Source organism: Monodon monoceros, unplaced genomic scaffold (assembly GCF_005190385.1).
Source record: "Monodon monoceros isolate NGI ecotype Baffin Bay Population unplaced genomic scaffold, NGI_Narwhal_1 Super_Scaffold_11, whole genome shotgun sequence".
Lineage (NCBI taxonomy): Eukaryota > Metazoa > Chordata > Mammalia > Artiodactyla > Monodontidae > Monodon > Monodon monoceros.
The window spans coordinates 69,654,699-69,680,610 of NW_021703767.1; the positions used below are offsets into that span (position 1 = coordinate 69,654,699).

At 45.6% G+C, this 25,912-nt stretch overlaps 1 protein-coding gene across 6 annotated transcripts in view; it reads left to right on the forward strand.

The window, feature by feature from the left end:
• Positions 1-25,912, forward strand: part of KALRN (kalirin RhoGEF kinase) — a 612,746-nt gene that overhangs the window by 286,473 nt on the left and 300,361 nt on the right. For all 6 annotated transcript variants that reach the window (XM_029214081.1, XM_029214075.1, XM_029214079.1 and 3 more), the window contains exon 10: positions 15,587-15,709. In XM_029214081.1, coding sequence (XP_029069914.1) covers positions 15,587-15,709 — 123 coding nt within the window. The remainder of the gene's footprint in view (positions 1-15,586; positions 15,710-25,912) is intronic.

The following is a 25,912-nucleotide window of genomic DNA, read 5'->3' on the forward strand; positions in this document are numbered from 1 at the left end:
CAGTAGCTGCCAGTGAGTAGCTACAGTCTGTTTGCAGGAATTGTGATGTGAAAGTCTGAAGGTCCTAGTTATTTCCTAACAGCCCGGGCAGAGGAGTCGGGGACATACGTCAGTGCTACAGAGTATCCCGGTGCTCATCAGCTATTCAGCAAGCATGGGTCTGGGCAGTGGGCCCAGCACTGCACTGGGTTCTGGCAAGATGCCTGGTTAGGTAGAAAGGCAACAAGACATACACACTTGAAGACAGAAAGGTCCGTGCTACCCAAGCATGCCAGGCGGTGTGCAGGGCAATAGAGTGTTGATGGGACACTTACAGGCAGAGGTGTGAAAAGTCAGAGTTGGTGTCTTGAAGGAGGAGAGAATTGATTGAACCATATAGTCTGGATCCAAGACCCTTGAGCACGTTTGGGGTCTAGAGATGTTTCCTCTGCAGCCTAAGTGGGAAGCTTGTGAGCGAGCATCGGTGGCTAGGGCGATACAGCATCACGGATAAGAGCATGGACTCTGGAGCCAGATGGCCTGAGTTTAAACCCTGCTCTGACAAGTCTTAGCCATGGGACCTTGGGCAAGTGGCTTCACTGCTGGTGCTTCAGTTTCCTCACCCCTAAAGTAGAAACCATCACATACCTATCTCATTGGACTGAAGGAGATGCAAGCACAGCAGCTGCCTAGCATGTAGTAGATCCTCCAGCAGTATTGTCTCGGTTTAGTCACATCCTCTTTGAGTGGTACTCGCGTGTCTCCTGAGCCTGATGAGTTCCATTTCGTTCAGTGATAAAATCTCAGAATTGCCGGGGACCTGGAAGAGCATTCAGTCTCACCTACTATAGGGTCAAGAAAATTGAGGCCCAGAGATGTAAAGCAACTTGGCCCTAACCACACAGCTAGTTGATGGTAGTGCCAGGACCAGAAGCTAAGTCTTCTGGCTCCCAGTCCAGGTGTCCTACAGAAAAACCACACAAGAGAAGAGCCAGGCGGAGAGCGATGGAGACCAGAAGAGAGACAGGAGGGACACACACATACTAACGTAGAGAGGGGAAAGACAGATCACATACACACACCCTGAAACAGGGAGAGAGGAGAGACAGAGACAGACAGTGGAGGATGGGAAAGAAAGGGAGAGAGATTTAAAGACAGAGAGCAGAGAAACAGACATACCTGGGCTGGGAGGAGAAAGAGAAAGAGGAAGGCTGGGGGAGAGACAGAAGAGAAAGAGAAAGAGACAGGGACTCCTGCTAGTGGAGAGATGGGGGAGAGCCAGCCAGCCTCTCCCCACACGACTCCTTGTCCCATTGCCATTTCTGGGGGTGGTCTTTTCCCAAATAAGAATACCTTGCCTAAAGCAGAGTAAAGCAGAGAGGTCGAAACCAAAGATAGGCACCAGTGAATAAGAGATTCCGTTTAGATATCTGCAGGCAGAGCTGGCCTGACACATCATCCCTGTGCTTAGCTCTCCCTTGGTTCCCAAAAGGTGTCCTCTTCCCCTCTGGGCTTTGAGGCGGTGGAAATAAGCCTCTAAGGATCAGACTGGAACTTGGGTCCATTAAGCTGCAGAAAGGCATAGATAGAGTGCATCCACCGTAGTGTTGCTAGTGGAATAATGTTCAGTCCTGTTGTTGTTCCAGTTTAGAGTGGAACAGTACTGAGCAACAGCCATAAGAGCATCTATGACAGCATCAGCTCACCTCCGCCTTCTGTCTGTTCTTCTCTCCTAACCCTGTGGCTTCCCACAAGAGTAAAGGACTCCTTTCAAGCCCAGATAGACCTGACTTTGCTGAGAAGAACAAGGAGTAGCTAGTCTTGATCTTTCTAGTAGATGCAAACTCCATTCCATTTTTTCATAGCCAGAACAACGATTGTGAGTATCACTGCAGGCCATCTGTTCTGCCTCCCTTTCTTCTTCTCCCTCCGTGTGGTGCAAGAATAAATAGGTAAAGTGCTTTGGAACACCTGTGTGCAAGGCCCTGTACTAGGAGTTGGAGGTCTCTGGCCCAAGAGAAGACATATATACCCGAGGACGTATGAGTGGCACGTGGCTATCTGGGTTCAGGGCCAAAGAAGCAAGACAACAATGGGCTGGTGGAATCAGAGCAGAGAAAGTTCCCTGTGGGTGGAATGGCATTTGCACTGGTGCTTGGAGCTCAGGCAGAGGAGACGGAGGTGGGGAAGGCCAGGAAGTGGAGAGCTAAGTTATAGCCAGGGGACAGGAAGAGGAAATCTAACTGAGTGCCTACTCTTGGCAGCGATAGAGGGAGGTCAGGCTGGAAGGGTTAGGAGTGGTCTTGGTGGGGTGGGTGGGACATGACCCATTTGAGGCTCCAGTGCCTTCCCTTAAAAGTAATATGTTTTGCTTTTAAGCAGTCCAAAGGTGAGCGAGGGAGGGGCAGTGATGTCAGAATTTTCTGGCTCAGTGATTTTCCATTCTGAATGAGTGTATTAATATTAAAGTCCATAGTTCTTGTACTACAAATGAATCTCACCTGTTTCTATCAGGTTTTTCTGGAGCCTCCCGTGGAAAATTATAGCTTTTACTGTGTCAGCGCTTGCCTGCCAAAGAACGTGTAAAAAGGATTTGAGAGTAATTTTTTAAAACTCCATATATTCACAATCTTTTACTTGCTGTAGTGACTAAAGCCCCTTAATCATACTAAACCAGTCTGGGCATTGTATAATCCAATTAACAGCTTTGCATAATAAAAGGTGAGCACTTTGGGTTACAAACAGCATGCTTAGTTAGAAAAAAGTGACTGGAATGATGATGGGTCTAGAAAAGAACTCTTCTTATAAGAAGGAACGATGAAAGCATCTAAGGAGGAAAATGCTCACTCAGGGTGTAGTCCCAGATAGATGAGGGAACATACACAAGGGGGAGCCATCATCAAAAATCTGAAATGCTGACTAGTTAGTTACTTGGTGGGTATGTCGGGGAGGAGATTCAAACATCAGAGGGATGGTTAGATTCCAACCCTGAGATTTGGTTCCTGGGATGAAATGTGTCTATAGAAGTTTTATTGTTCATAGCTCAGAATTCATCATCTTTATGAGCAATTGAGCATCTAATCACTTCACTTACCTTAATTAATCTTCCAACACTGTGAAGCGGGTGATACTTTGGTCCTCATCTTATCAATACTAATGAGGAAACTGAGGCTTAGAAAGGCTAAGTAAACTTACACAAGGTCACACAGCTAGTGGCAGAGGAAGGCTATAAACCCAAGTCCACTGAATCTCTAGGTCCATGCTCTTAGCCTCTCTGCTGTGCCCTGGGCACTGTGTTAAGTGGTGGGAATGCAGAGAGACACGGATCCTGCCCTTGAGGGATTTATAAGTTAGTGCAGGGCTCAAAGGGCCCTGATAGATTGCTTGGTCCCAAGGGATCAGACTTGCCGTGTAGCCGCTGACAGCTGAGATTCATGCCTAAACTCCCTGTCCAGGAAGACCCACACAGGCAGTCATACTCACACGCAAACACTCTTTCCCACCTGCTCCATCATTATAAAATGGCTCTCTACAGTTATTTAGCTCTAACACAAATGTCCCTAAGACAGGCACTACCCATTCTCACTTGTTTTTCATAACCATAATTATGTTAACTCAGTGTTGCTGATGTTTTCTTTGTAGCATATATCTTGAATAATGTCCATTTGCCCATGGTCGTATTTAGCAGTATTAAAGTTCTCAATTAAGTTTTGATGGTGATAATCCAATCCTTCGAATACATTCAAGTAGATAATAGATGATTCTATTATCATCTATCATCTTTCTGGCAGGGTGAGAGTCCAGAAAGTGAGGCTTGGCTAAATTGGGGGAGGAAGGGAGGGGAGAAAGAGAGGGCTCTGCTGGTCAGGGTTGCTTTCTGATTGGAGTGAGGATGGGGAAACTTTCTCATCTGCCTCTTTGGTGTCACTGATCTTAGAAGGGGTGCTCCATCCCTCTACCCATAGTAGGAGGCTGGTACCAGAGGGTCTGTTCCAGTCTTCTCCATGTGTCCTCCAGCTAGAATTGGCAGGGCTGGGAAATGGGCTTCAGAGGCCTCCTCCTGATTTGCTGAGACCCTCCTGCCTGGAATTTCATGGACCCTTCACACTCTGTACCTCACCCCCATTCCTCTCTGCCCTGCTTTCTGCCTTCTCTTCCCTTGCCCACCATGGCCTTTCCCTGGGTGCTCACTTTGATTTTCTGAATGCAAACTCTGTTGTGACTGAACAGTCATCCTTCTGTGATGAGTACCTTCCAAGGAAGGACCTGGGTGCCTCCATCTGGCAGGGTTGGGAATCAGGTGGGTCCTGGGAGGCAGTGAGAGAAGGTTCCTCCCCAGGAGTTACTGAGCCTCAGGGCTTTCTTGATACACAACAATTTTAAACACCTTTAATGTCCTCAATTCCTCTTTTATTACTATGTTAACAAATGACTAGACAGTCACCATCCAAGGTCACTTCTTTCTGATAACCCCTATGTTCGGCATGTCCTTGACCTCAACATGCTATTTCTGGAGCTTTGAATACCAGGCTAAAGGATAAAAGACTCACACTTTATAACTAGTGGGGAACTATTGAAAGATTTTGACCAGAGAAAACAGGTGATCAGAGTGAAGGTCTGAGGTCATTTAGTGCCAGAGGAGGACTGTGTTGCAGTGGGAAGATCCTAGGGCCACGGTCATGGGCTAAGGGGATGGGACAAGGGTAGATCTGAGAGCATTTATGAAAAAAAAAAAAATCACTGGAAATTGCCATCCATTTTGTTAGAAGACAAGGGAGGTGTCAAGTGTGAATATGGGACTGTATTTTTTAAAGTGGGGTTCGTGGACCTGTTGGAGAACCCAACTCAGGTCCACTTGTCCAATGCACAGCAAAGCCAATCTACCGACACCGAGTTGTAGTGAAGGAAAGTACAGAATTTATCGTAGGGCGACAAGCAAGGAGATTAGGAAACTCGAGCTCAGAAGATCCAAACTCCTTGATAATTTTCAGGAAAGGGCTTTTAAAGGCAACATTAGGGGTGAGAGTCACAGGGTGTGTGATCAGCTGGACATTCTGATTGGTTGGTGGTGAGGTAACAGGGTGATGTTTCAGGAATCTTAATCATCAACCTTCTGGTTCCAACCAGTCTGGGGTCTGCTGCTTGTGGTCAGCGTGTAGTCACTATCCTCCACTGGATGGGGGTTGTAGTTTCTGCAGAGCAGCTCAAAGATATGCACCAGATTGTTATCTACATCCCTTCAGGAAGAACTGGGAGTCCTGTGGCTCTATTGTTCTGATCATTAACTGCATGAGCCTCCTCTTTGGAACTTGGGGAAGGCCAAACCAAAACCGGGGACTTGGAAGGGCTTTTGTATCCAGGAAGACCTCACAAGGTCCTGCTCAGTTTCAGTTCCCCCTTTTCTTTGATGTTCCTCAATCCTGAGGGGAACAGGGGCAGGACAAGAAAAGGAATACAGTTTTGGATAAAGAGGTTAATCATAAATCTGGCAGGGGAACTCGTTTTACGGGGACTCAGTTTCAGACCCCTGGCATTAAGGTCATCTGGGCAGAGTAGGGTCTTGTTAAGAACAGATTATCTGACCCTACTCTATACTTTTTGATTCAGTATCTATGGGTAGGGTGGTGCCTAGGTTTTAGAATGAACCCCAAGTGATTCTGAAGCGGTCTAAAGTTTGAGAACCTCTGACTTGAGAGATTCAGTCCTTGGTGATGAAAAGTGTGGTGACACCACAAACAGGAATCAAAGGCACCATGTGAGGAGATGCTTTCAGGGAGATGTCAAAGACAAAGACAATTTCCAGTCACCTCAGCCTGTTGGGAAGGGACAGGTGTGGGCTGCCTGGGAGTGGAGGGGTCCAAGGAAGGCGGCTGGTTTCTTAGCCGGCTTCCACCCAGCATCACATTTGTCAGGGCAAAGGACTGCGGTTCTAAGGGGGAAGAGAATCTGTACACCTGCTAATGAGTTTCAACTGAGCCCTCTCAGAAAAATGATGGCTTTTCCCGCCATAGCAAGACATTTATTTTGATCATACTTGTTCCAAAGAGGGGACAGAAAATGAATTGGTGGTAATTGGCCATTTCAAGTGGTACCCGCATGCTCTCCAGCCTCAGCTGACGGGGAGCGGGGTGGTGCCGGCAGAGAATGAGCTGCTCCCCTTCAGAACTAGTGTTCAGTGTGCTGTGCAAGGAGACAGAAACAGTGATTTGATGGCTGTCCTGGGCGCTCACACACGTCATGCGCACTTGAGCTTTTAACAGAACAAAATGCGTGTGGACACCGACGGCATGCCAACTCTCCTCCCCTACCTCAGAATATCAGCTTCTACACAGTCGGGGCTGGGCGCTGGGAGGCAACAGCTGAGGGGGGCCGTTCTTCAGTTTACTTAACACAACAGAATGCCTTGCCCGTTTTATCATGGATCAAATTATGACACAAACTTAATAACATATTTCAAATAAGATGATTGATCAGAGAGAGCCAGGGAGGGAATCAGGGAGTTGGGATTCTGATTGCACAGCTATTTGCCAGACAGCTCCCTTTCCTTTAATGGCTTTTGCCCTTTATCACACAGGAAGTTCTCACATCAGGTTGAGTTCATTCACTCATTTATTCAGCAGATGCTCTTTGAGAACATAGCGGTGAACCAAACAAAGCCCCTGCCCGTGTGGAGCTTACATTCAGGAGGGAGAGAACACCATCACAGACAAACAAATAGCTCATAGGTGCTAGAATGACAGCAGGTGAGCTGAATGAATAAGCCGTGGGGTGTGTTTAAGAAGAGATTCCAAGCATGTGAAACGGGACCTACAAAGTCCTTGGGACCGGAATGAGCTGGGTGCATTCATGAAAATAGGAGGATGGCCAGAGAACCTGGTGAATAGAGAGGAGGGAAAAGGAGTGAACAGTTTGAAGAAATGGGCTGGGTCCAGATCACATCAGGCCTTATAAGCTATGGAGAGAATTTGGATTTTCTAAGTGTGATAGGAAACAGTTGTAGAGTTTCGATAAGAGGAATGTCATGACTTGATTCTTGTTGAAAGAAATGTTATATTCAAAGATCTGGCTACTGTGTGGAGGGAGTAAAAGGAGGAAGACCACCTACAGGGCTGATCGGGTGAATGAGGAAAGATGGTGGCTGGGACTAGGGTGGTTTTGAAGGAAATCAGTGTACAGGAAAGAGTAAGTAAGACAGGCTTGCAGCTAAGCAGTGAATTGTGGTGCTTTTGCTGATACAAGGAAAACTGGGAGAGGTGGGGAGTGGGGCAGAAGGGAATAAAGAGTTCTGTTTTAGATATGTTAAGCTTAAGGTGCCCATTATAAACCAAACTGGAGAGGAAGAGTAGGCAGCTGGGTACATGAGTCTCAATCTCAGGAGAGAATTAGGGCTGGAACTGTGAATATGGAAATTAACCAGCACATAGATGATATTTAAAGCGATGGAACTGGGTGAGATCATCTAGGGAGTGAGAGAAGAGAAAGAAGAGGTCCAGGGATGAGCCCTCAGGCATTCCAAAATTTAGAGCCTGGGAAGACTAGGAGGATTCAGAAAAGTAGACAACAATGGAGATCAGTGAGCTGGGGGAATCCTCAGTGAGATGGCGTCTCAGGAGCTAAGGAAGAGGTGTTTCCAGAAAAGGGAGGCTCTTCCTCTTAGGCAGGGCTGAGCAAGGTGGGTCTCTCTGCAGGGTGGGAGGGCCGCAGTGGTCCAGGGAGGTCAGAGTGGAGTGGGCTGAGGATGGCTTTGGTGGGAGGGCATCCCAGCACTGGGAGTCCTCAAGGAGGGGCGGTCCAGAGCAGAGCGAGGAGGGAGCCCCTGTGCAGGCACAGCCTGGTGCAGGTGTTGGAGCCCAGGCAAGGTGAGCAGAGCAGAGAAGCGTGGCCTGGCGTAGGTGTCAGGTGCATAGGTGCAGACAATGAGCAGATCAAGGAGGTCATCCCCGAGGGGCAGGGGCTGTGCAGTGTCACAGCCTGGGCAGAGGGAGGAGGGCATCCATGCAGGGAGGGCAGCCCAGCTTAGAGGATTGGAATCTAAACAGGCTGAGGAGGTGCCCACACAGGGGGCTACCCAGAGGGGGTCTACTAGGAGGGGCTCTTGGAATCAACCCCTGAGGAAGGGAAGGGAAGAAGGAGGATTAGACAGAGAGTGAAGCTGAGCTGCAGTGTCATCTCAAGGGAATCCTCAGCCAGCCCTACCGGGCGTTCTGAAGATTATCTCAGGTTGGGGAGTGAAAACTGGGTCTTTGTACTCTGGAGTCTGTCACCGGGCACGGGTCAATGTAAGAAGGGGCTTTGGGCAAAGCCACTCTCTTCAGCCAAGGGTAACAATCCCCAGAGGGGCCTGACACCCAAGGCTGTCTGCCTGCTGGTGACGCTCTCAGCAGGGCGGTAAAAGGTCCTCTGTGGCACATCACAGCATCTGCAACCTCCATGGTCTCAAACTACCTCCTTCAAACACCTGTTAATCGCAAAGGGATAAGAGTGACTTTCTAGAAGAAGGCTGGAAGACACCACCCTGACCCGGTGATCAAAGTTAACGTCATGAGTAATGGGGGCAATTCAAATTATATCCCACCTGATAGAATGCAAATTATATCCCACCTGATAGAATCCATGGTCTCAAACTACCTCCGTCAAACACCTGTTAATCGCAAAGGGATAAGAGTGACTTTCTAGAAGAAGGCTGGAAGGCACCACCCTGACCCGGTGATCAAAGCTAACGTCATGAGTAATGGGGGCAATTCAAATTATACCCCACCTGATAGAATGCAGCGGAAAGAACAAGAATCATTTCTGTGTTGTTCCTGGTTCCGATCATGAGGAAACATCAGACAAACCCAAACTGAGGGACATTTTGTAAAGTAACAGACCTGTAACTATTAAAAGTGTCAAAGGCAGGAAAGTCAAGGGAAGCCTGAGGGACTCTTCCAGATTAAAGGGACAACTAAGCATGACACATGCTTCTGGCCTGCATCCTTTTCCTCTAAAAGTCAGTGTTGGGACACATGGGAAAACTTGAGTAAGGTCTGGGAATCAGATGGTAGCGTTGCTGCCAGAACCATTTGGGTTTGAATCCTGACTCCGCTATTTAGTAGCTGTGTGAGATCAGGCAAGTTAACTAACCACTCTGAGATTCATTTTCTTCATCCAAACATGGGGATAATAACTCTCACCAGCCCAGGGTTGTGGTGAGATAGCATAGATGAGATGGTGAGCGTGTGCCCTGGCCTAGTGCTGGACAAAGAGTGAGCCCTCCATAGCCTTTCCTTCTGAGGAGGGGAACTGCCCTACCCTCAATGTAATAAAATTATGAAATATTTGAGTTGGAGGGAGATTTAGGGAGATGATGTGATCCAACAGTCTCATTGGAGAAAGTGAGGTTCAGAGAGGAGAAGGCATACACCCAGCTGGGCCACAACTGGTTAGGGGCAGAGCTGGGGTGAGAACCCAGGTTCCTCTGTAAGTTGTGCTGTCTTTAATTTAGAATGATCATGATGGTACCACATTTTAATGATGCTTTAGGAACCTAAAGCACTTACATATTAACAGAGCTTAGACACCAACTTAAAACTTTGTGCAAAGGTGGTTGCCTCTAAATGCAGGGGCCTCCTGCACTGGGCTGGGAGATCCTTGAGGTCTTCTCCAACATTAAGATTCTATCATGTTAGAAGAATCCAAAAAATCAGAGTCCTGGGACAGAAAGCAGCTAGGCCCTTGATTTTCTCCCATTAACTCGGTTGTATTCATGGCCACTGTTCAGAAAATATCAATAGTTCTCTTCAAAAGGACTTTTCTCTTCTCCTTAGCAGCTAGAAAGGACTGTCTCCTCCCCTGAAAAGTACTCTGTCTTGATTGTATGCTGGTTGGAATAAACACAATTAGATGAGGAAGAAAGGGAGTGATTAGGGAATTATGCATAATCGCTGTTAGATTGGCTCCCAGATCCGGTTCAGGATGTGAGTATCTCTCTTGGAAAAGGCTGTTCTGGGCAAGGACTAATTCCGGTTGAAAAGTTGGGGCATGAGAAAGGAGAAAGAGCTTTACACGTTGTTTGCAAGACTGCCTGCCTGCCTTCGTGGGGAGGAGTCCCAGGCTGACCAGGGCTGTTGTTTCCAGTGATGGGGCAAAGATCAGGCCTCCTGCTGAATGCGCTGGCACAGCTTCTCCCAAGACAGTAGGCAGCCGTATTTGCACTTGACAACTCATGGCTGTAAACATTCATTGAGTATCTTCTGAGTGTGCGGTGCTGATGTGGAGACTGGGGGCAGGCGAGGGATGAAAGGGCAGGATACAGTGGTGAAAACCCCATACTTCTTCGGGAGCTACCTACCTGCCAAGTGGGGCAGTGGAGAGAGGGTGGATACACACAAAGGGAGAACTTTGAATGCAGGCTGTGAGAGGTACTAAGAGTTACCTATCTAGGGAGTACGGAGCTGGAGACATTCACCCCAAAGTTGTGTGTTGGGGCAATGAGTTTTGAGTTGAGTTGAGTTCAACATACCTCACGCAAACCCCTCTGTGCTGAGTACCATGCTGTGTCCAGGAATCACAGGGAGGTCAGAGTCTAGTGGGAGAGACCAGCCTGTGGGCAATAATCGTGGTTTGAATAGAACAGAGAAGAGTGACACCACCCCAGCCTGAGTAGATTGTTAAAGAGAAAAGGCTTTCCAAAACTAGAGTTTGAGGTGGCACTTAAAAGATGAGTAAGAAGGAGCCCGGGAAGTGGATATAGGGAGAAAAAAGAGATGGACATTTCAAGTGAAGTGAAAAATAGCAAGAACAAAACTCAGGAGGTGAGAAGCAGTTTTTGGGGGTGTTGAGAGGTGGGGCAGGAACTCATTGGAGGTGGGGTTGGGAGAGGTGGACCTGTCGCAGAGGACTTTGCATGTCAGGTTAAGGGGCCCCTCAAAAACTATACCCCAGTGAAACGCCTTCAAGAATGCAAGGTTTAACTCCATGTAAGCCTAATTTATACTCTTCAGGTAGATTTTGTGTCCCTCACTTTTTTTTTATCATTAGGATCTGGCTATATTAGAAATTCATAATTTATTTTTAAACCTTAGTGTATAAAATAACTCCTTTGAAATTAAAGGCACATCTTGCCAGAATGAGATTGACAACTATCACTGGGTGCTACTTCCCCCTCAAGTGCAGAGGCACACCTGTCATTTATCAAAACCAGAGCGTGGGGCTTCCCTGGTGGGAAGAGTCTGCTTGAGACTCTTGAGGGTCTCAATGCTTGAGAGTCCGCCTGCCGATGCAGGGGACATGGGTTCGTGCCCCGGTCCGGGAAGATCCCACATGCCGCGGAGCGGCTGGGCCCGTGAGCCATGGCCGCTGAGCCTGCGCGTCCGGAGCCTGTGCTCCGCAACGGGAGAGGCCACAGCAGTGAGAGGCCCACGTACCGCAAAAAAAAAAACCCCAAAACAAAACAACAACAACAACAACAACAAAAACAGAGCGTGAGTATGAAAATTGAAAGAAAACTTAACCAAAAAATCTGTCATCTTTGTGCTATCCCTTGTGACTCACTTGCTTCTGTACCAGTGACAAGTTCCTCTTCCTGGGGGTCAGGCTTCCACCTGCTTCTGCATCACCCCCAGGCCCCATCACCAAATCCTGGCTGTTCTCTCCCCTAAATATTACTGAAACCTGTCTCTCCACGGACACTGCCACTGGCCTCGCCTGAGCTACCATCGCCTCTTGTCAGGATTTCCGCAGGAACCTCCTGTTTTCCTACCTCTGTTCCTGTCTTCCAACAACTGATTCTCCACAAAGCAGTCAGAGCAATAATTTTTAAATGCAGATCTGATGGTGTCTTTCTCCTCCTTCAGCCCTTCAGTGTCTCTTAGGCTAACGCTGCAGTCAGACGCAGCACACCAGGGCTCAGCTCTACCTGGTGCCTGCCGCCTCGGGGCGCATTTCCTACTTACACCTACTCAAACCATGCTGATCTTTTCAATTCCTAATTTGGTTAAATCCTACTGTCTCTCAGGCCTCACTTCAGAGTGGACTTCGCTGACCGTTGGCACTTTTCACCCTTGCAATTAATGATGAATTGTGATCTCATATCTAGTGCTCGTTACCCACCTGGACTGAGTTCCTGGAGTCAGGGCCGAGCCTGCCTTGTTTAATCCTGCATGCTGGGCTGTCCTAGTGCCTGGCGCTAGGCCACCATGAGGCTAATAATAAATATCTATTTGAATATGTGAATAGTCGTAGCCCACACGTGCTTCTCTGCATCCTGAAGACTCTTCCTTCAGACAAAAACAAAAGGAAAAAACCTCCTATTGTTGGAAACACTTAAACACCAATTCAAAGCCATCAATAGGTATGATTAACTATCATCCTGTACTATCCTAACTGCAACTGATAATTGACTATTTTACATAAGATCTTTTAGATGAGAGAAATTACATAGGGACCAGCTAATAAGGGGTACCTTGATGGGTGCTTACACCTTGATAGGGTCCAGGGTAAGGCTAGAAACTCAATTTATTCTTCAACCAGTGATGTTCAGATTCTGGGACGCGCCAGACTTCCAATGCTGCACATTAATTTACGGTGTGTCACATAATTGTTAGACACCACCAGTGTCTGTTCAGAAGCACATTTCTCTGCTGTGCAGTCCACGCAGGAAGCTGGATTGTGTTCCCAGGGTTGGGAACCATGAAATCAAAGGTCAAGAGAGCATATGGCCTAAGTATTTGTACCAGGCCATGCTGGCTCTAAAAGAACTCTCTGAAACAAAATTGTCAGAAATCAACATTTTGAACAGTGCATCATATATTGATTCTGTTTCTCTGTCCTCAGATGCTTTCTCCGTCTCTATATATTACTAAAGTAATCTTGTTCACGTCCTAAATCATTTGCTTTTGTTTTGTTAAATTGATTTCCCTGCAGTCCCTGACCCGGCATTGAGGTTGCATGTGTTTTCCGCACAGCTCCAGTTCTAATGGCAGCAGCTGTACTAAATGGAGGCAATGTAACATCACAGAGCAAAGTTATGTTTAAACTAAGTAAAAGCCTCTCAAATATGAAATAGATTTTTAAGTGGTTAAGGTAGAGCTGATTAAGTAAACTAAGTGTCACTAACTGAAAACTAATTGACATTTTAAAGAAAGCAAAATAAACAGGAAACAAATTGCTTTTTAAAAAAAGTTTAAAAGTTGTGAAAGCACCCCCAGGGAGTATAAAAGCTAACCATTTGTGAACTAGTAGATGAAAAACATTTGTCTCTAACCAGTTTGCTTTAGAATATTGTTTAGAATATTTATTAAAGCTAGAGATTAAAAATGAAAATGAATAAAATAAAATTCATGAAAAAAAGTGCCAGACAAGCAAGTCACACTTAACTGCTCAAAACAAAATTTTTTTAAAAAATTGTAACCTGAAAATACATCATAAATTCCAAAGCACTCGTGAAAAGCTATAAGACGGCTCCTTTGTATATAAAAATTATCTCCAACCTTCAGTTCATTCTCAAAAGGGGATTAATAAAAGTTTAAATATGCATAAAAATTATAAAACTACGCTATCCATGGTACACAATATATGAGAAACTTTGTGACTAGAAATGTTTGTCTTTGACCTTGCATGCTGACACCCATCATCCTTGTCCGGTATAGAATGGGATCAAATTGTGGCAAATCAAGTAAAAATGCACTCTCCTGACTTTTGTTGCTGAAATATCACCATAAGTAACTCAAGAGAAAAGTAGGCTCTTCTTTATTCTAAGAAAAGAATATCTGAACTTCCTTTCAGTGCTGCCTTTCAGAGTTTGCAAAAGGGAAAAATTCAGTTCGTTTACTATTGTAATTTCTTTTTACAGATGTGCCTCCAGAATATTAAAAAAATATTGCCAGAATTTGTTAAAGTGTTTAAAACCTTTTTAAAATTGAAGTATAGTTGATTTATAATATTGTGTTAGTTTCAGGTGTACAGCAAAGTGATTCAGTTATATATATATTTTTTCAGATTATTTTCCATTACTGGTTATTATAAGATATTGAATATAGCTCCATGTGTTATATAGTAAATCCTTGATGCTAAAGTGCTTAAAATCTTTACACTAATGTTTAGATAAAGTCATTTTTGCAAAAGCCTTCTTTTTTTCTTCATTTTAGTGGACAATTACCTGACCTGGCTTTGTACCATGCATTTTTGTTAAACCTCATTTTTATATTCATATGTGCATTTCTCTAACCAATACCATCTTGGTATGGCTTTATGATACTGCCACCTAAGACTTTGAAAGCTTCCACACTTTTTACAATTGCAGGCATAAATTTATCTCAAATGTCAGAGGAAGTGACGCCAAAGGCTAAATTCCATAGAAACAGAACTCTCATGTCTGCAGTCCAGGCAATGATTTGGTCTCTCTGCTTGCCACAGGGCAATCTGTAGAAAAAAAAACAGAAATAAAGTGCCCTTTAAACAGGGCTAGTTCATCTAAATCATTTTCCCAAAAGTCATTCTACAGTCTGAGAAAGCTAGTACCTCATTAATCAAATGTTTAGTTGACGTTTACTATAGTAGGAATAGAGTGGGCTTAGTTGAGTCTTGGCAGGACCTGCAACAGGTGTGTCTGTGCTGTAATTCTGATTCAGTTGTAGCCATCTGATTTAGTGAGTGCCAACTCCTCAGGGCCCAAATGAACTGCTTCCCTTCTCCCTGGAGGCACACATTTTTGTTGGGTTATGTAGACAAATGCAAAATGGGCTAAAGGCTTTGATCCTCCCTACATTTCGAGGCTTTTACTAAGGGCTTTCCACTCCCCCGTCAAGTACCCCTCAGGACAACATATTTTCTCACCTTCTAAGCATCGCCTCACTCATCCCTCTACTGCTCCAGCCACCTGTTTTCTAGCTTCTCACAACTCCGAGGAAAATGTCTTGAGGCCAAATCACTAGCCCTTAAGCCTGGAGAACATGGAGTCTCTACTGCTACCCAAGAGCATCATAGATACTAAAGATCTTACTTTATTTTGTTGGTTGGTTGGTTGATGTTGATGTTGATTGGAGGAGAAAGGTGGAAAGAAGCCAGAGAGGGCAGTTGTCCTGGTGATCAGCTCTCTTGAGCGTAGCTCCAGTTAGGGACTGACTACTCTGGACTTTGTTCCCAAGATTAGGAAGGGAGTCCAAGGAGAACAATGAGGTAGGACCCCCATGACTTGATGCCACAGCCATGAGCATTTTTATGGTGGAGTGAGTGCCAAGGAACTGCCCTGACCTGACACTGCTTAATTTCCTGCAAATGTGTCTGACTTTATATGGTTGGAGTCAAAGTAGTGAGAGGGTTAAACCGTGCCTGGCGGTCTGTGTAACTTGTTTAAAATAATGGGCTAATTAAGGGTGAGAAAACTGAGAAAGTGATGAGGGGATATTCTGGAGATCAAAGAGGAAGAGCTGAACTTAGTTAAGGGTGGGATTGTTGTATTGCCAATGACAGTAATGAAATCCCTGTGTCCACCGTGGATTGAACATTTACACCTGGACTGCTGCTTTCTGATTGGGACGGGCAGGGAGTCTAATAGCCTAGCAGTCACACATGTTGTCACGTGTCTTTTGCCAAGAAGTCATTGTTTCTGTCTTCCTTCTCTGACTAGGTGTTAGACTGGATTGAAAACCACGGCGAGGCCTTTCTCAGCAAGCACACAGGGGTCGGGAAGTCTTTGCATCGAGCCCGGGCCCTGCAGAAGAGGCACGATGACTTTGAAGAGGTGGCTCAGGTGAGATGCTGTGTGTGGTTGTATGCGTGTGTGGAGCGGTGAGGGAGACCAGGGCTGTGGCTTTGGTGTTTTGTGGGGCACGTTGGGTGGATAGCCCATGGCTTCTGGGCTGCCTTCCCGCCTGATGCAAGGAGACCCTTGTCTGCTCTAGGATCACTAGGTGAGTGGTAAATTAGTATTTTGTCAACTGTGATCAGTTGCAGTAGAATGAGTAAGGCAGGGAAGGGGCAGCTGGGAAAGGTATCACTAAGGGATGGAGAGGTGGTTGCTGCCAGAGTAGCGAGGGTGACAAAGCTAGAGTTTGCCACATCACGGCTTTAGCCAGGGCTGGCTCTGATTCCATTACACAGGCAGCCCTCAGTGGGGGAGTCCTGCTGGGCATTGTCCAGAGCCTCAACCTCACCCGGGGAGGTGACCAGCCCCAGACAGATGTGAGCTGTGGGTGTGAAAGGAGAGGGCCTGCCAAGAGCCAAAGGAATCTGCTGGTGGACAGGAAGTAGTGGGAGTGGACCTAGGGGAGCTGCAAGGGATGCTGGAGGGTGAGAGGCCTGACGGAGCCAGAGAGACCGTGTCAGCAGCGACCTAAACCTCCGGAGGCAGGTAGATGAGACCCAACCTATGGGATAAAGAAAACCTCATAGAAAACCTCTGTGCACTGTTGGTTGGAATGTAAAATGGTGCGACCACTGGTAAAAACTGTATGGCAGGGCTTCCCTGGTGGCGCAGTGGTTGAGAGTCCGCCTGCCGATGCAGAGGATGCGGGTTCTTGCCCCGGTCCGGGAAGATCCCACATGCCGCAGAGCGGCTGGGCCCGTGAGCCCTGGCCACTGAGCCTGCGCGTCCGGAGCCTGTGCTCCGCAACGGGAGAGGCCACAACAGTGAGAGGCCCGTGTACCGCAAAAACAAACAAACAAACAAACAAAAAAACAGTATGGCAGTTCCTCAAAAAATTAAGCATAGAATTACCATATGTTTCAGCAATCCCACTTCCGAGTATATACCCAAAAGAATTAAGAGCAAGGGTGTGAAAAGATATTTGTACACCCATGTTCAAGCAGCATTTTTCACAGTAACCAAAAGGTGGAAGCAACCTAAGTGTCCATCGACAGATGAATAGATAAACCAAATATTGTATATACAGGGCTTCCCTGGTGGCGCGGTGGTTTGGAGTCCGCCTGCCGATGCAGGGGACGCGGGTTCGTGCCCCGGTCCGGGAGGGTCCCACGTGCCGCGGAGCGGCTGGGCCCGTGGGCCATGGCCGCTGGGCCTGCGCGTCTGGAGCCTGTGCTCCGCAACGGGAGAGGCCGCGGTGGTGAGAGGCCCGCGTACCGCAGGAGAAAAAAATATATATATATATTGTATATACATATAGTGGAATATTATTTGGTCTTAAAAAGTAAGGAAGTATGACACATGCTACAGCTTGGATGAACCTTGAAGATACTATGCTATGTGAAATGTCAGTCACCAAAGGACAAATATCGTATGAGTCCACTTATATGAAGTACCTAAAATAGTCAAATTTATGGAGATAGAAGGTAGAAGGGTGGTTGCCAAGTGCTGATGGGGAGTTATTATTTAGTGGGTGCAGGGTTTCAGTTTTGCAAGGTAGAGAGTTTTGGAGATGGATGGTGGTGATGGTTGCACAACAGGGTGACTCAGTGCCCCTGAACTTTTAAGTTTTCTGTTACGTTTATTTTACCACGACCACCAGTACCACCACCACAAGAACAAAAACCAGCCTCATAGCCACACAAGGATCTTTTACAGCATGAGCTGGACTGTGCCAACATGATACAGACACAGGCCCAATGTGCCTCTGGTGGACAAGATGTATTACAGACCCAAAATATCTGGGTGGCCAGGCATTCTGGTGCCTGTCCAGTCTGTTAGGGGGCATAGGATGGGAGAGGGTCATCCAGACTCCCTGCCTGCTGACAGTGGGCATTGTGGTACCTGGGGCCATCTGTTGGACTAGAGCCATCCCATAGCTTTGGTGCCCCTGCCTTCTGGCTGTCCTGTGGTTCAGCCCTCCTCACCTGGGGAGGACATCCCCAGAGCCACCCACCGCCCTGATCCAGCCCACTCCTCCTTGCTCTCTTACTGCTGTGGCCTCATAGGCAATGCCAGCTGTGGTCACAGGCCCATGAGGGGGCTGTCGTTTTTGTGTGTTGTTACAACCAAACAAGCCTCGTGGCCTCCCCAACCTCAACCTCATTTCTCCCAGTTGCTCCTCCACCGTCTCGCTGGTGCCTGATATGCCCTTCCCATGGGACAGTGCCTTTCAGTTAGTGCCAGAGACACATTAACTTAAATTCATACTAAAGAAAGAATTGACACATTTTTGAGAGCTTATGGGCCTATTAAGTGTTTTATCTCCCACCAACCCTGAACGACAGACAGTATCAGCCTTGTTTTATAGAAGACGACACTAAAGGATCAGAAAGTCCTGCGGTGCCTTTGTCATCTAGCTTGTCGGTGGTTCTGTGGGGATTTCAACCCAGGTGTGAGTCCAGACTCGTGTTCTCACCCTAACCCCATGCCGTCCCTCTTTACTGAGGTGGAGGAATTGGGTGTAAAATTCATTGCCAGTGTCCTCGTGGAAAGTACAGCGCAGGGCTTCCCTGGTGGCGCAGTTGTTGAGAGTCTGCCTGCCAATGCAGGGGACACGGGTTCGTGCCCCGGTCCAGGAAGATCCCACATGCCGCGGAGCGGCTGGGCCCGTGAGCCACGGCCGCTGAGCCTGCGCGTCCGGAGCCTGTGCTCTGCAACAGGAGAGGCCAAAACAGTGAGAGGCCCGGGACCCGCAAAAAAAAAAAAAAAAAAAAGAAAGAAAGAAAGTACAGGGCAAAGAGCAGGAATGGGGTAGGGGAGGCTTCCCCTGTCACAGGCATTATTTTCCCTGGTCCTGCCAACGAGTAATCTTTTGATATAATCCACTTGTCTCTGCCTCTGCTTCCTGATAAGACTGTGTCTTTACAAGAGAGAAGAGAGAGTGTACCTTCCAAAAGACTCCTGCTTTTAGGAGGTTTTCGGAGGATGCGGACCACAAAGGGAACACCTCAGTGAAGGGCCATGAGATCACTGCATCATTCTCCTGTAAATAGCCTCTAGAGATGGGTCTTGTAATCTGGAAATGAATCCTGTCTTGTTCCCTCATCCCTATTCTGGGGAAGGGTGTGGGCAGTGGAGCTGCCCACCATCCTGGAATTGGTAGTCCACATAGGAAAACCACCTCCAACCATGGCCAAGGCAGGTGGGTGGTCAGCAGCCACCTGCCTCAGCCCTGCTTTTTTCTGTGCAGCGTGACCATCACGCTCAGGTACTGAGAAAGGGGGCAACCCAGGCAGGAAAGGGCGCTCCTTTTCTTGCTTCTCTCCTGACTAGGTGAGGGCTGCTGGGGGGAGAGAAGTGAATTTAGTCAGGAATTGGATAATTCTTGAGTTCGTCAGAGATCAGTGACGCACAATGAAAGAATTAGAAACCTGTTCCTGGTTGTTGTGGGCTGCTGCTTATGAGATACGGGCAGGAGGGGCATCACGCATGGGGTGAAGGAGGAGACTGGGGGCCGCTGGCCAGCAGCACTACACAGGGTCATGATTCAGTGAAGAAGCCTCTTTAAGCTTTGTGATCTTATGATTCTTTGACCTGAGGCTGGTATGACAAGGGAACTCTGAGCTCCCATTCTCTGCATTCAGATTTTTTAAATTGTCTTGAGTCAAAGAAGGAAGAGAGCTGTTTCATCTGTCACCACTGGACATGTGCCCTTCTGCAGGGAAGAGCAGAGAAATGGCTACCCATGGGGAGGGGTCCAGGGGCAGCATAAAGGCCCTGAACGAACACCTCCCCACTCTTGGGACAGTGGGGGCACCTCTGATTCTCACCATTGGTTACTCTTTGGAGTAAAGACATTTAAGGCAGTCATTAAAATAAATACAAATGATACCTGTGAAGGATGAATGTAGCAATTCATTATCTGTCATTAAACTTTAACTTAAATCTTGTGTTGATTAGCTCTTGAACACATTTTAAATTCTTCAACTATCATTTGAAGGAAATGAATAAATATTTATGATCCTCCCTTCATCCTGCAGATGGCACTCTTTGAATAGCCTACGTAGAAGCCGAGCTGCGTGAGGAAAGGAGCCTCAGTCATGACAGCCTGACAGGCAGGTGGTGAGGGGCCAGGGCCAGGGGATGCACCAAGGGGCTGTCTCTGCAGGTCTTTCCAGTCTAAGCTGCTGAGATTGTCCATGCTCAAACAGAAGTGCTGGGGACCAGTGGGAACCTCTCCTGCTCCAGATAGATACTTGACTCGAGTTCCCTATAAACTCATCAAATGACTCAGGCCATAGCGTAAATCAGATTTTTTAAAAGCACTTATTACTTATATATACATACATACATACATGTATATATATTATATATAATATATGTATAGTGTGTGTGTGTGTGTGTGTGTGTGTGTGTTGCATGTTAGCTGTCATTGGGAGTATGAACAGGCATAGGGATGGAATTGCTACCCGTAAGAGCATAGCTTTCAGGGGATAGATGCATCCATAGCTGCCCAAGAGGTAGAGTGGGCAGTGGTACTGACATTTTGTCCTGAGATATTTGCTGTGACTCAGTAGGGAAGTACTCAAGCGCCTGTGGTTTAGAGAGCAGCTGTGCCTGCTGTTAGTGGTCTGCTTTATGACCTCATTATCTGAAAGGCCAGACTCTCTGTAAGCTAGTTTAGTCAAAAGAGCAAGCATTTGCATTCAAATATATGTAATTTAAAATCTCAAAGCACCAAGTCACATTTAAGCAGCTAAGCATCCGTGTAACATTTTGGAAAGAACAGACCGTTCAGAGAAAGATTTAAAGAAATATAAAAACACGGGCACAATTAAGTACTCCATTCAATAATCTCTAGTTAGTTATTTCTCTAGCTGACCCTTGCTTTTTCTTCAAACTTCAATGCAATACATTAAAAAAAAGCTCATTCTGAGCCTTGGGGACAAAATAGGCAAAAATGGAAGGGAAACGTTTTAGTGGGCCCATCAGTGACCTTGCCCATTAAGGATATTCAAAGCAATCAGCTAACGTACCAGAGCACTAAGGGCGACTAGAATAGGGTAATCCATAGAGATGGAAAGCCTCTGCCCCCAGTGTTGGACAGTTCATTCAGTTTCCATGTCCCGTCAAGCCTCTGTGTTGGGCACCGTGGAAAATGAAAGAGATGCACAGTTTCTGTCTTGAGGAACTCACAGTCTAATGAAAAACAGGCAGCCAGAGTATTCTAAACCTCTGAGAAGTCCCACAATAAGAGAGGAGACATAATCTTTACTCTTTTAAGGTTTTCAAGGAGTGCATCTAGTGAAACCAAGATAAACCCTTAGTTCATTTGGTGATCCAAAAAAAACACATGCCTTGCGGTAGTGTAGTGACCTTTGGAGTAAGTTCCATCTTTCTTTTCACGCTTGAGATGGTGACCAAGTATAGCAGCTGCAAATGCAAGCAGAAGGGAGAGGGGGGAGAGATTAAACAGGTACTTTTCCACACTCCAGTTTCTTTTTTCACATTCTATTTTTTATTTTTTAATTTTTAAAATATCTTTCTTGGAGTATAATTGCTTTACAATGGTGTGCTGGTTGCTGCTGTATAACAAAGTGAATCAGCTATACATATACATACATCCCCGTATCTCCTCCCTCTTGTGTCTTCTACCCTCCCCAGTTTCTTAGAGTTGATGAAAGGTTCTTAGACAGGAGGAAAAAAGATAGAAAGAAAGCCAGGAAAATGCTGATAAATGAATGTCATGAAGTGGGCAAGTGGAAGAATGTGAAATGGCAGAGAAATGAAGGACAGTCTCACCCTTTGGATCTTGTCTGGCACTCTTCCCGTTGGGGTAGACTCAGGACATTCCTTCCACAAAGCACTAGGGAGAAGTTACTGGCATGAGCTGATGGGAGGGGTCTTGTGACCACTGTCAGGAAGAAGAAAGATGTTTTATATGGTGGTTAATTCCCAAACAAGGGTTTTGAAGGTCATGTTGTATACACTTGATGTGGAAAATTGAGAAGGGGTCAGAGCCAATATCCAAGATATTATAGAAAGCCTGCCAAGAACTTCTTATCAAGGCTATGAATTGTCCCCCCACTTTTGTTGCTTCCTGTGTGGAACAAATGGCAAACTCAGAAGAAACTGGGACTGTATTCCTCATGACTTTAAAGTTCTGGGTAGCACACTGAAAGATTCGAAAGCACAGGTGGTGTATTTGTCTCTTGTTCCGTGTGATGGCAGTGACTGTGGAAAAGAAGGGAGGCTGAGAAACAAATGGCTACTTGTGTAGATGGTGTTTTAAAAAGTCTTCTGGACTATATCCTATAGCCAGGATGATGGACTTCTGGCAAGGGGCAGAGTGCATCTTGTAAAGATTGGGAAGGATGTGCTTTGGCAGAAAACCTTGTTGATCTGTCTAGAAGGATTTAAGCAAATTTTGAAGTAGAAGGAGAAAATTACCCCAGTAAAGCCAAAAGCAGACGTGTGAGGCCCACGGGTGACACAGAAAGAAACATATTCTGAAGGAAATGCCCTCAGGTCAACTTAGGTTAAAGAAAAATACCAAGAATACAGATTGCAAACAATATTTATAGCCTTATCTATATATCAACAAAAGGCATGTGTAACAAGTAAGGTACTTAAACTTTAACACAAGAAGATAAATATAAATATTCCTGAGATTTTAAGGTATTGAGCTCGTAAGTAAAAAATGGCAATTGAAGAAGATTGTCTGTTTAAAGGACTCGTTTAGTAAGAGGGGTGAGGATACATAAGAAAGGTTCTCATCTATATGAGATCTACAAACCCGAGGGTAATAAACAATATGGAGACATAACAGAGATTAATGGAAAGCAAACAAAAAGCCATGATTGTGACTGGAGAGGACCATAATATCCTCCATCAGATGGAGGATATGGGAAATTCTGATATAATTTCAGTTCTGGCTCAAGGAAAACTATGGTGGTTATGACAGCCCTCAAATTTCCTGGCATCTCCTGTAAATTCTGTGACACCATAAATAAAACATCAATAAGTTGATGAGAGCAAAGTGTTCTGCAATGTAGAGAGCGGATCACTGTAGAAAAGCCCAAAAGAGTATAGATTATGTCTGGACTCTCTCTCGAACCTTGACTTTTAGTTAAAAGGGTTTAGACATTGCTCTTAGAACAAAAGAGAATAGTAAAGACTTTTGAGTGATGATGCAAATTAAAATATAATCTCTAAACCAGAGAAATAAGGATTTCTCTATATACTGTTTAGATCACATATAGAATACTGTGTCTAATTCTAGAAAATGTATTTTCAAAAGGATATTGACAAACTATGCTGTAATTATTGGAAGGCTGCCAAGATAGTGAAGTTGAAGTAACTGGATATGTCCAATTCTGAGTAAATAATTTTTTTTATGCAAGGGGAGGTGGGTTTGATAGTTGAAAGGTTCCTATAGAAGAGATAGGGTGGAAGGTATAGTGAAGCTAATTTTAGCTTAATTCACGTATCGTTTCTAACACACGGTTGCTTTTTTATGAGCTGTCCAAAACCAGAATGAAATGTCTTGTGATGTAGTGTGCTTCTCATCATGGGAGGTTTTCCAGCAGAGGCAACCTTTTTTCCCTAGGATATGTAAAAAGCTAAAAACAAACAAATAAATAAAAAGAAACCAAGACTACCTTTTCTGGACCCTGTTTCTCCTCCCCTTGAAAGCCCAAGTTCTTGAGAGAACGGTTTATATTTGCATCTGCCCTTATTTCCTTACTTCCTAGATGCCCTTTGACCTCTGCCATTGGGCTTCTATTCTCTCTGGCCAACAGAGGTTAATCTTACCAAAGTCTCCACCTGAATGTTTCTTTTTGTTTGTTAAATCCAAAGGATACTTTTCAGATACTAATTAGTCTTCCTGAAGCATTTGACCCTGTCAACCACTTCCTCCTTTTTAAATTCACTTGTCCTCAGCCTGCCATGACACCTGGCTCTCTTGGTTTCTTTATGTCTTTCTGACTGTTCCTTCTTAGACTCTTCTCCTTTTTCCCCAGAATTTGTTCCCCAGACCTTCTCTTCTCATTTTATGATTTTACACTGCATGATTTTATACTCTTTCCCACCCTCAGCTGCCCCCCTACCCTGATGGCTTCTAAATCTGTGTCTCATCTCTGATCTTACCCCTGTGCTTCCTGTTCGAAAACACACTGGCTTTCTGGACACTTCCACTTTGACTTTTCAGAGGGTTCTCAAACCCAATGTGTCCAAAATTTATTTGATCATCTCCTGCCCCTTCCAGGTGTGCTCTTCCCTCTGTATTCCCCGTGCTGGTGAAGAGCACCAACCAGAAACTTGGGAGTCATTCTTAACTCTCACCCCTCATGAGCCCTTCACAAAGTCCTACTGATTCTGTCTTTAATATGTCCCTTTCCTCTCATCTTCATTGCCACTGCCCTAGAGCAGAGTCTCATTATCTCTTGATTGGATTATTGCAATATCCTCCTGTTTTCCCTGACTCTAGTCATGGTCTCCTTAAATCCATGCCCAAATTGTTACCAGAGTGGTTTTCCTAAAATGCACATCTCATCATGCTACTCCATTTGTTATGGAACTCATAGGTGTTGTCCCATTGGGATAAAGGTCAAACTCTTGAAATTATAAACCTTTAATGACCTGGCTGCTGACTTCTCTGGTTTTACCTTTTATCCCTCCTGTGCTCCCTCTACCCCACTCGATAGTCCTGTCTCCCAGAGTTTACCTGAACATGTCATGCTCTCAAGTCTCGGTGCTGTCTCCTCTTCAATCCTTCCCAGCTCTTTAACTTTGACTACCCCGACCAACTTCTGTGCATCTTTGAACACTCATCTCAAGTATCGCCTCTTCAGGAAGCCTTCAGCGGCCTCCATGGCTTGGATTGAATACCCCTTTTCTAAGGCATCCACTTTTTCTGGTCACATCCCTATCATGGTAGTTATCATGCAGTGTCATAATCAATTTTATGATGGCCTCACTCCCCAGCTATGACCTTCCTTAGAGCAGGGATTTTAGTTTATTAGCCTTTTTATCCCAGTGCCTAGCATGGTGAGCCTAACATGCAATCGGTGCTTGAAAAGTTAAAGGAATGAATGGTATTCATTCCTTTGGTGGGTGGATATCAGGCCAGGTGATGTCTAAGGTCCTTTCCAACTCTAAGAATGATAAATGGAAGAGAGGCAGATTAGATGAATATTCATAAAAACACAGGCCCCAGGAACATATAACCTGGGACCTAACCGAGAGCCATCTTCATAGAATTTGTAGGAGTGCCCTGAGCTGGAGTTAGCACGGACAGCCCCAGTCCAGGAAGAAGCGTCTTTGGAGCCAAATTTTGAGTGAGTTCTTTGGACTCTTCCATATTTTTTTAACTGAAAAAAACAAAGAAACCTAAAACATTATTTCAGATGAAATTATTTCCTGTAAATTGGTTTCATAGGAAACCGGTTTTGACAAGAGGGCATGGTAATCCTTACTCAGTTCATTTCCCCAGCCTCACTAAGTTTCCATGATTTTCTGGCTGAGATAGTTACCATCACACCGTGCCTGACTGCTAGGGAGGCTTTAACCCTCCCCCTCTGTTAGTTGAAACGTGACAAAGTTCTTTTTCCCTTTCAAAAATTCTCCCGTGTTGGAGATGAATAAGATTGGTTCTTTTCAAGGGTATCTTAAAGGCAACAGCAAAAGAAAAGGTAAATTAGACAAAAGAAGTATACCGATTTTATGTTAAGTATATTGATTTGAGTCCAAGACAACCCTAGTCATACATTTTATTCAGTCTATCGTGTTCACTGATAGACATGTTTTCCTTCTCCCTGTTGAGGAGGTCCTAATAACAACAGCAGTAATGATAATAACAGTAACACTTACTGAGGACTTTCTATGTGCCAGGCACTGTTCGCTTCATTCTCATAACATCCCGTTAGGTATTGATATTCCAACTTACAGATAACGAGTCGGAGGCAAAGAGGTGAAATAATAGCTCAAGTTGGCAAAGCTAGTAAGGGGTGGAACTGGGATTCAAACCCAGTAGTCTGGCTCCAGAGCCCAGGCTCTCAACTCCTTTGCCACAGAGTCTCTTGATCCACAAAAGCTTTGGATGTCTCTGGGATTGGGCCTGGCAGTGTCCTCAGTTTCACCCCAGAA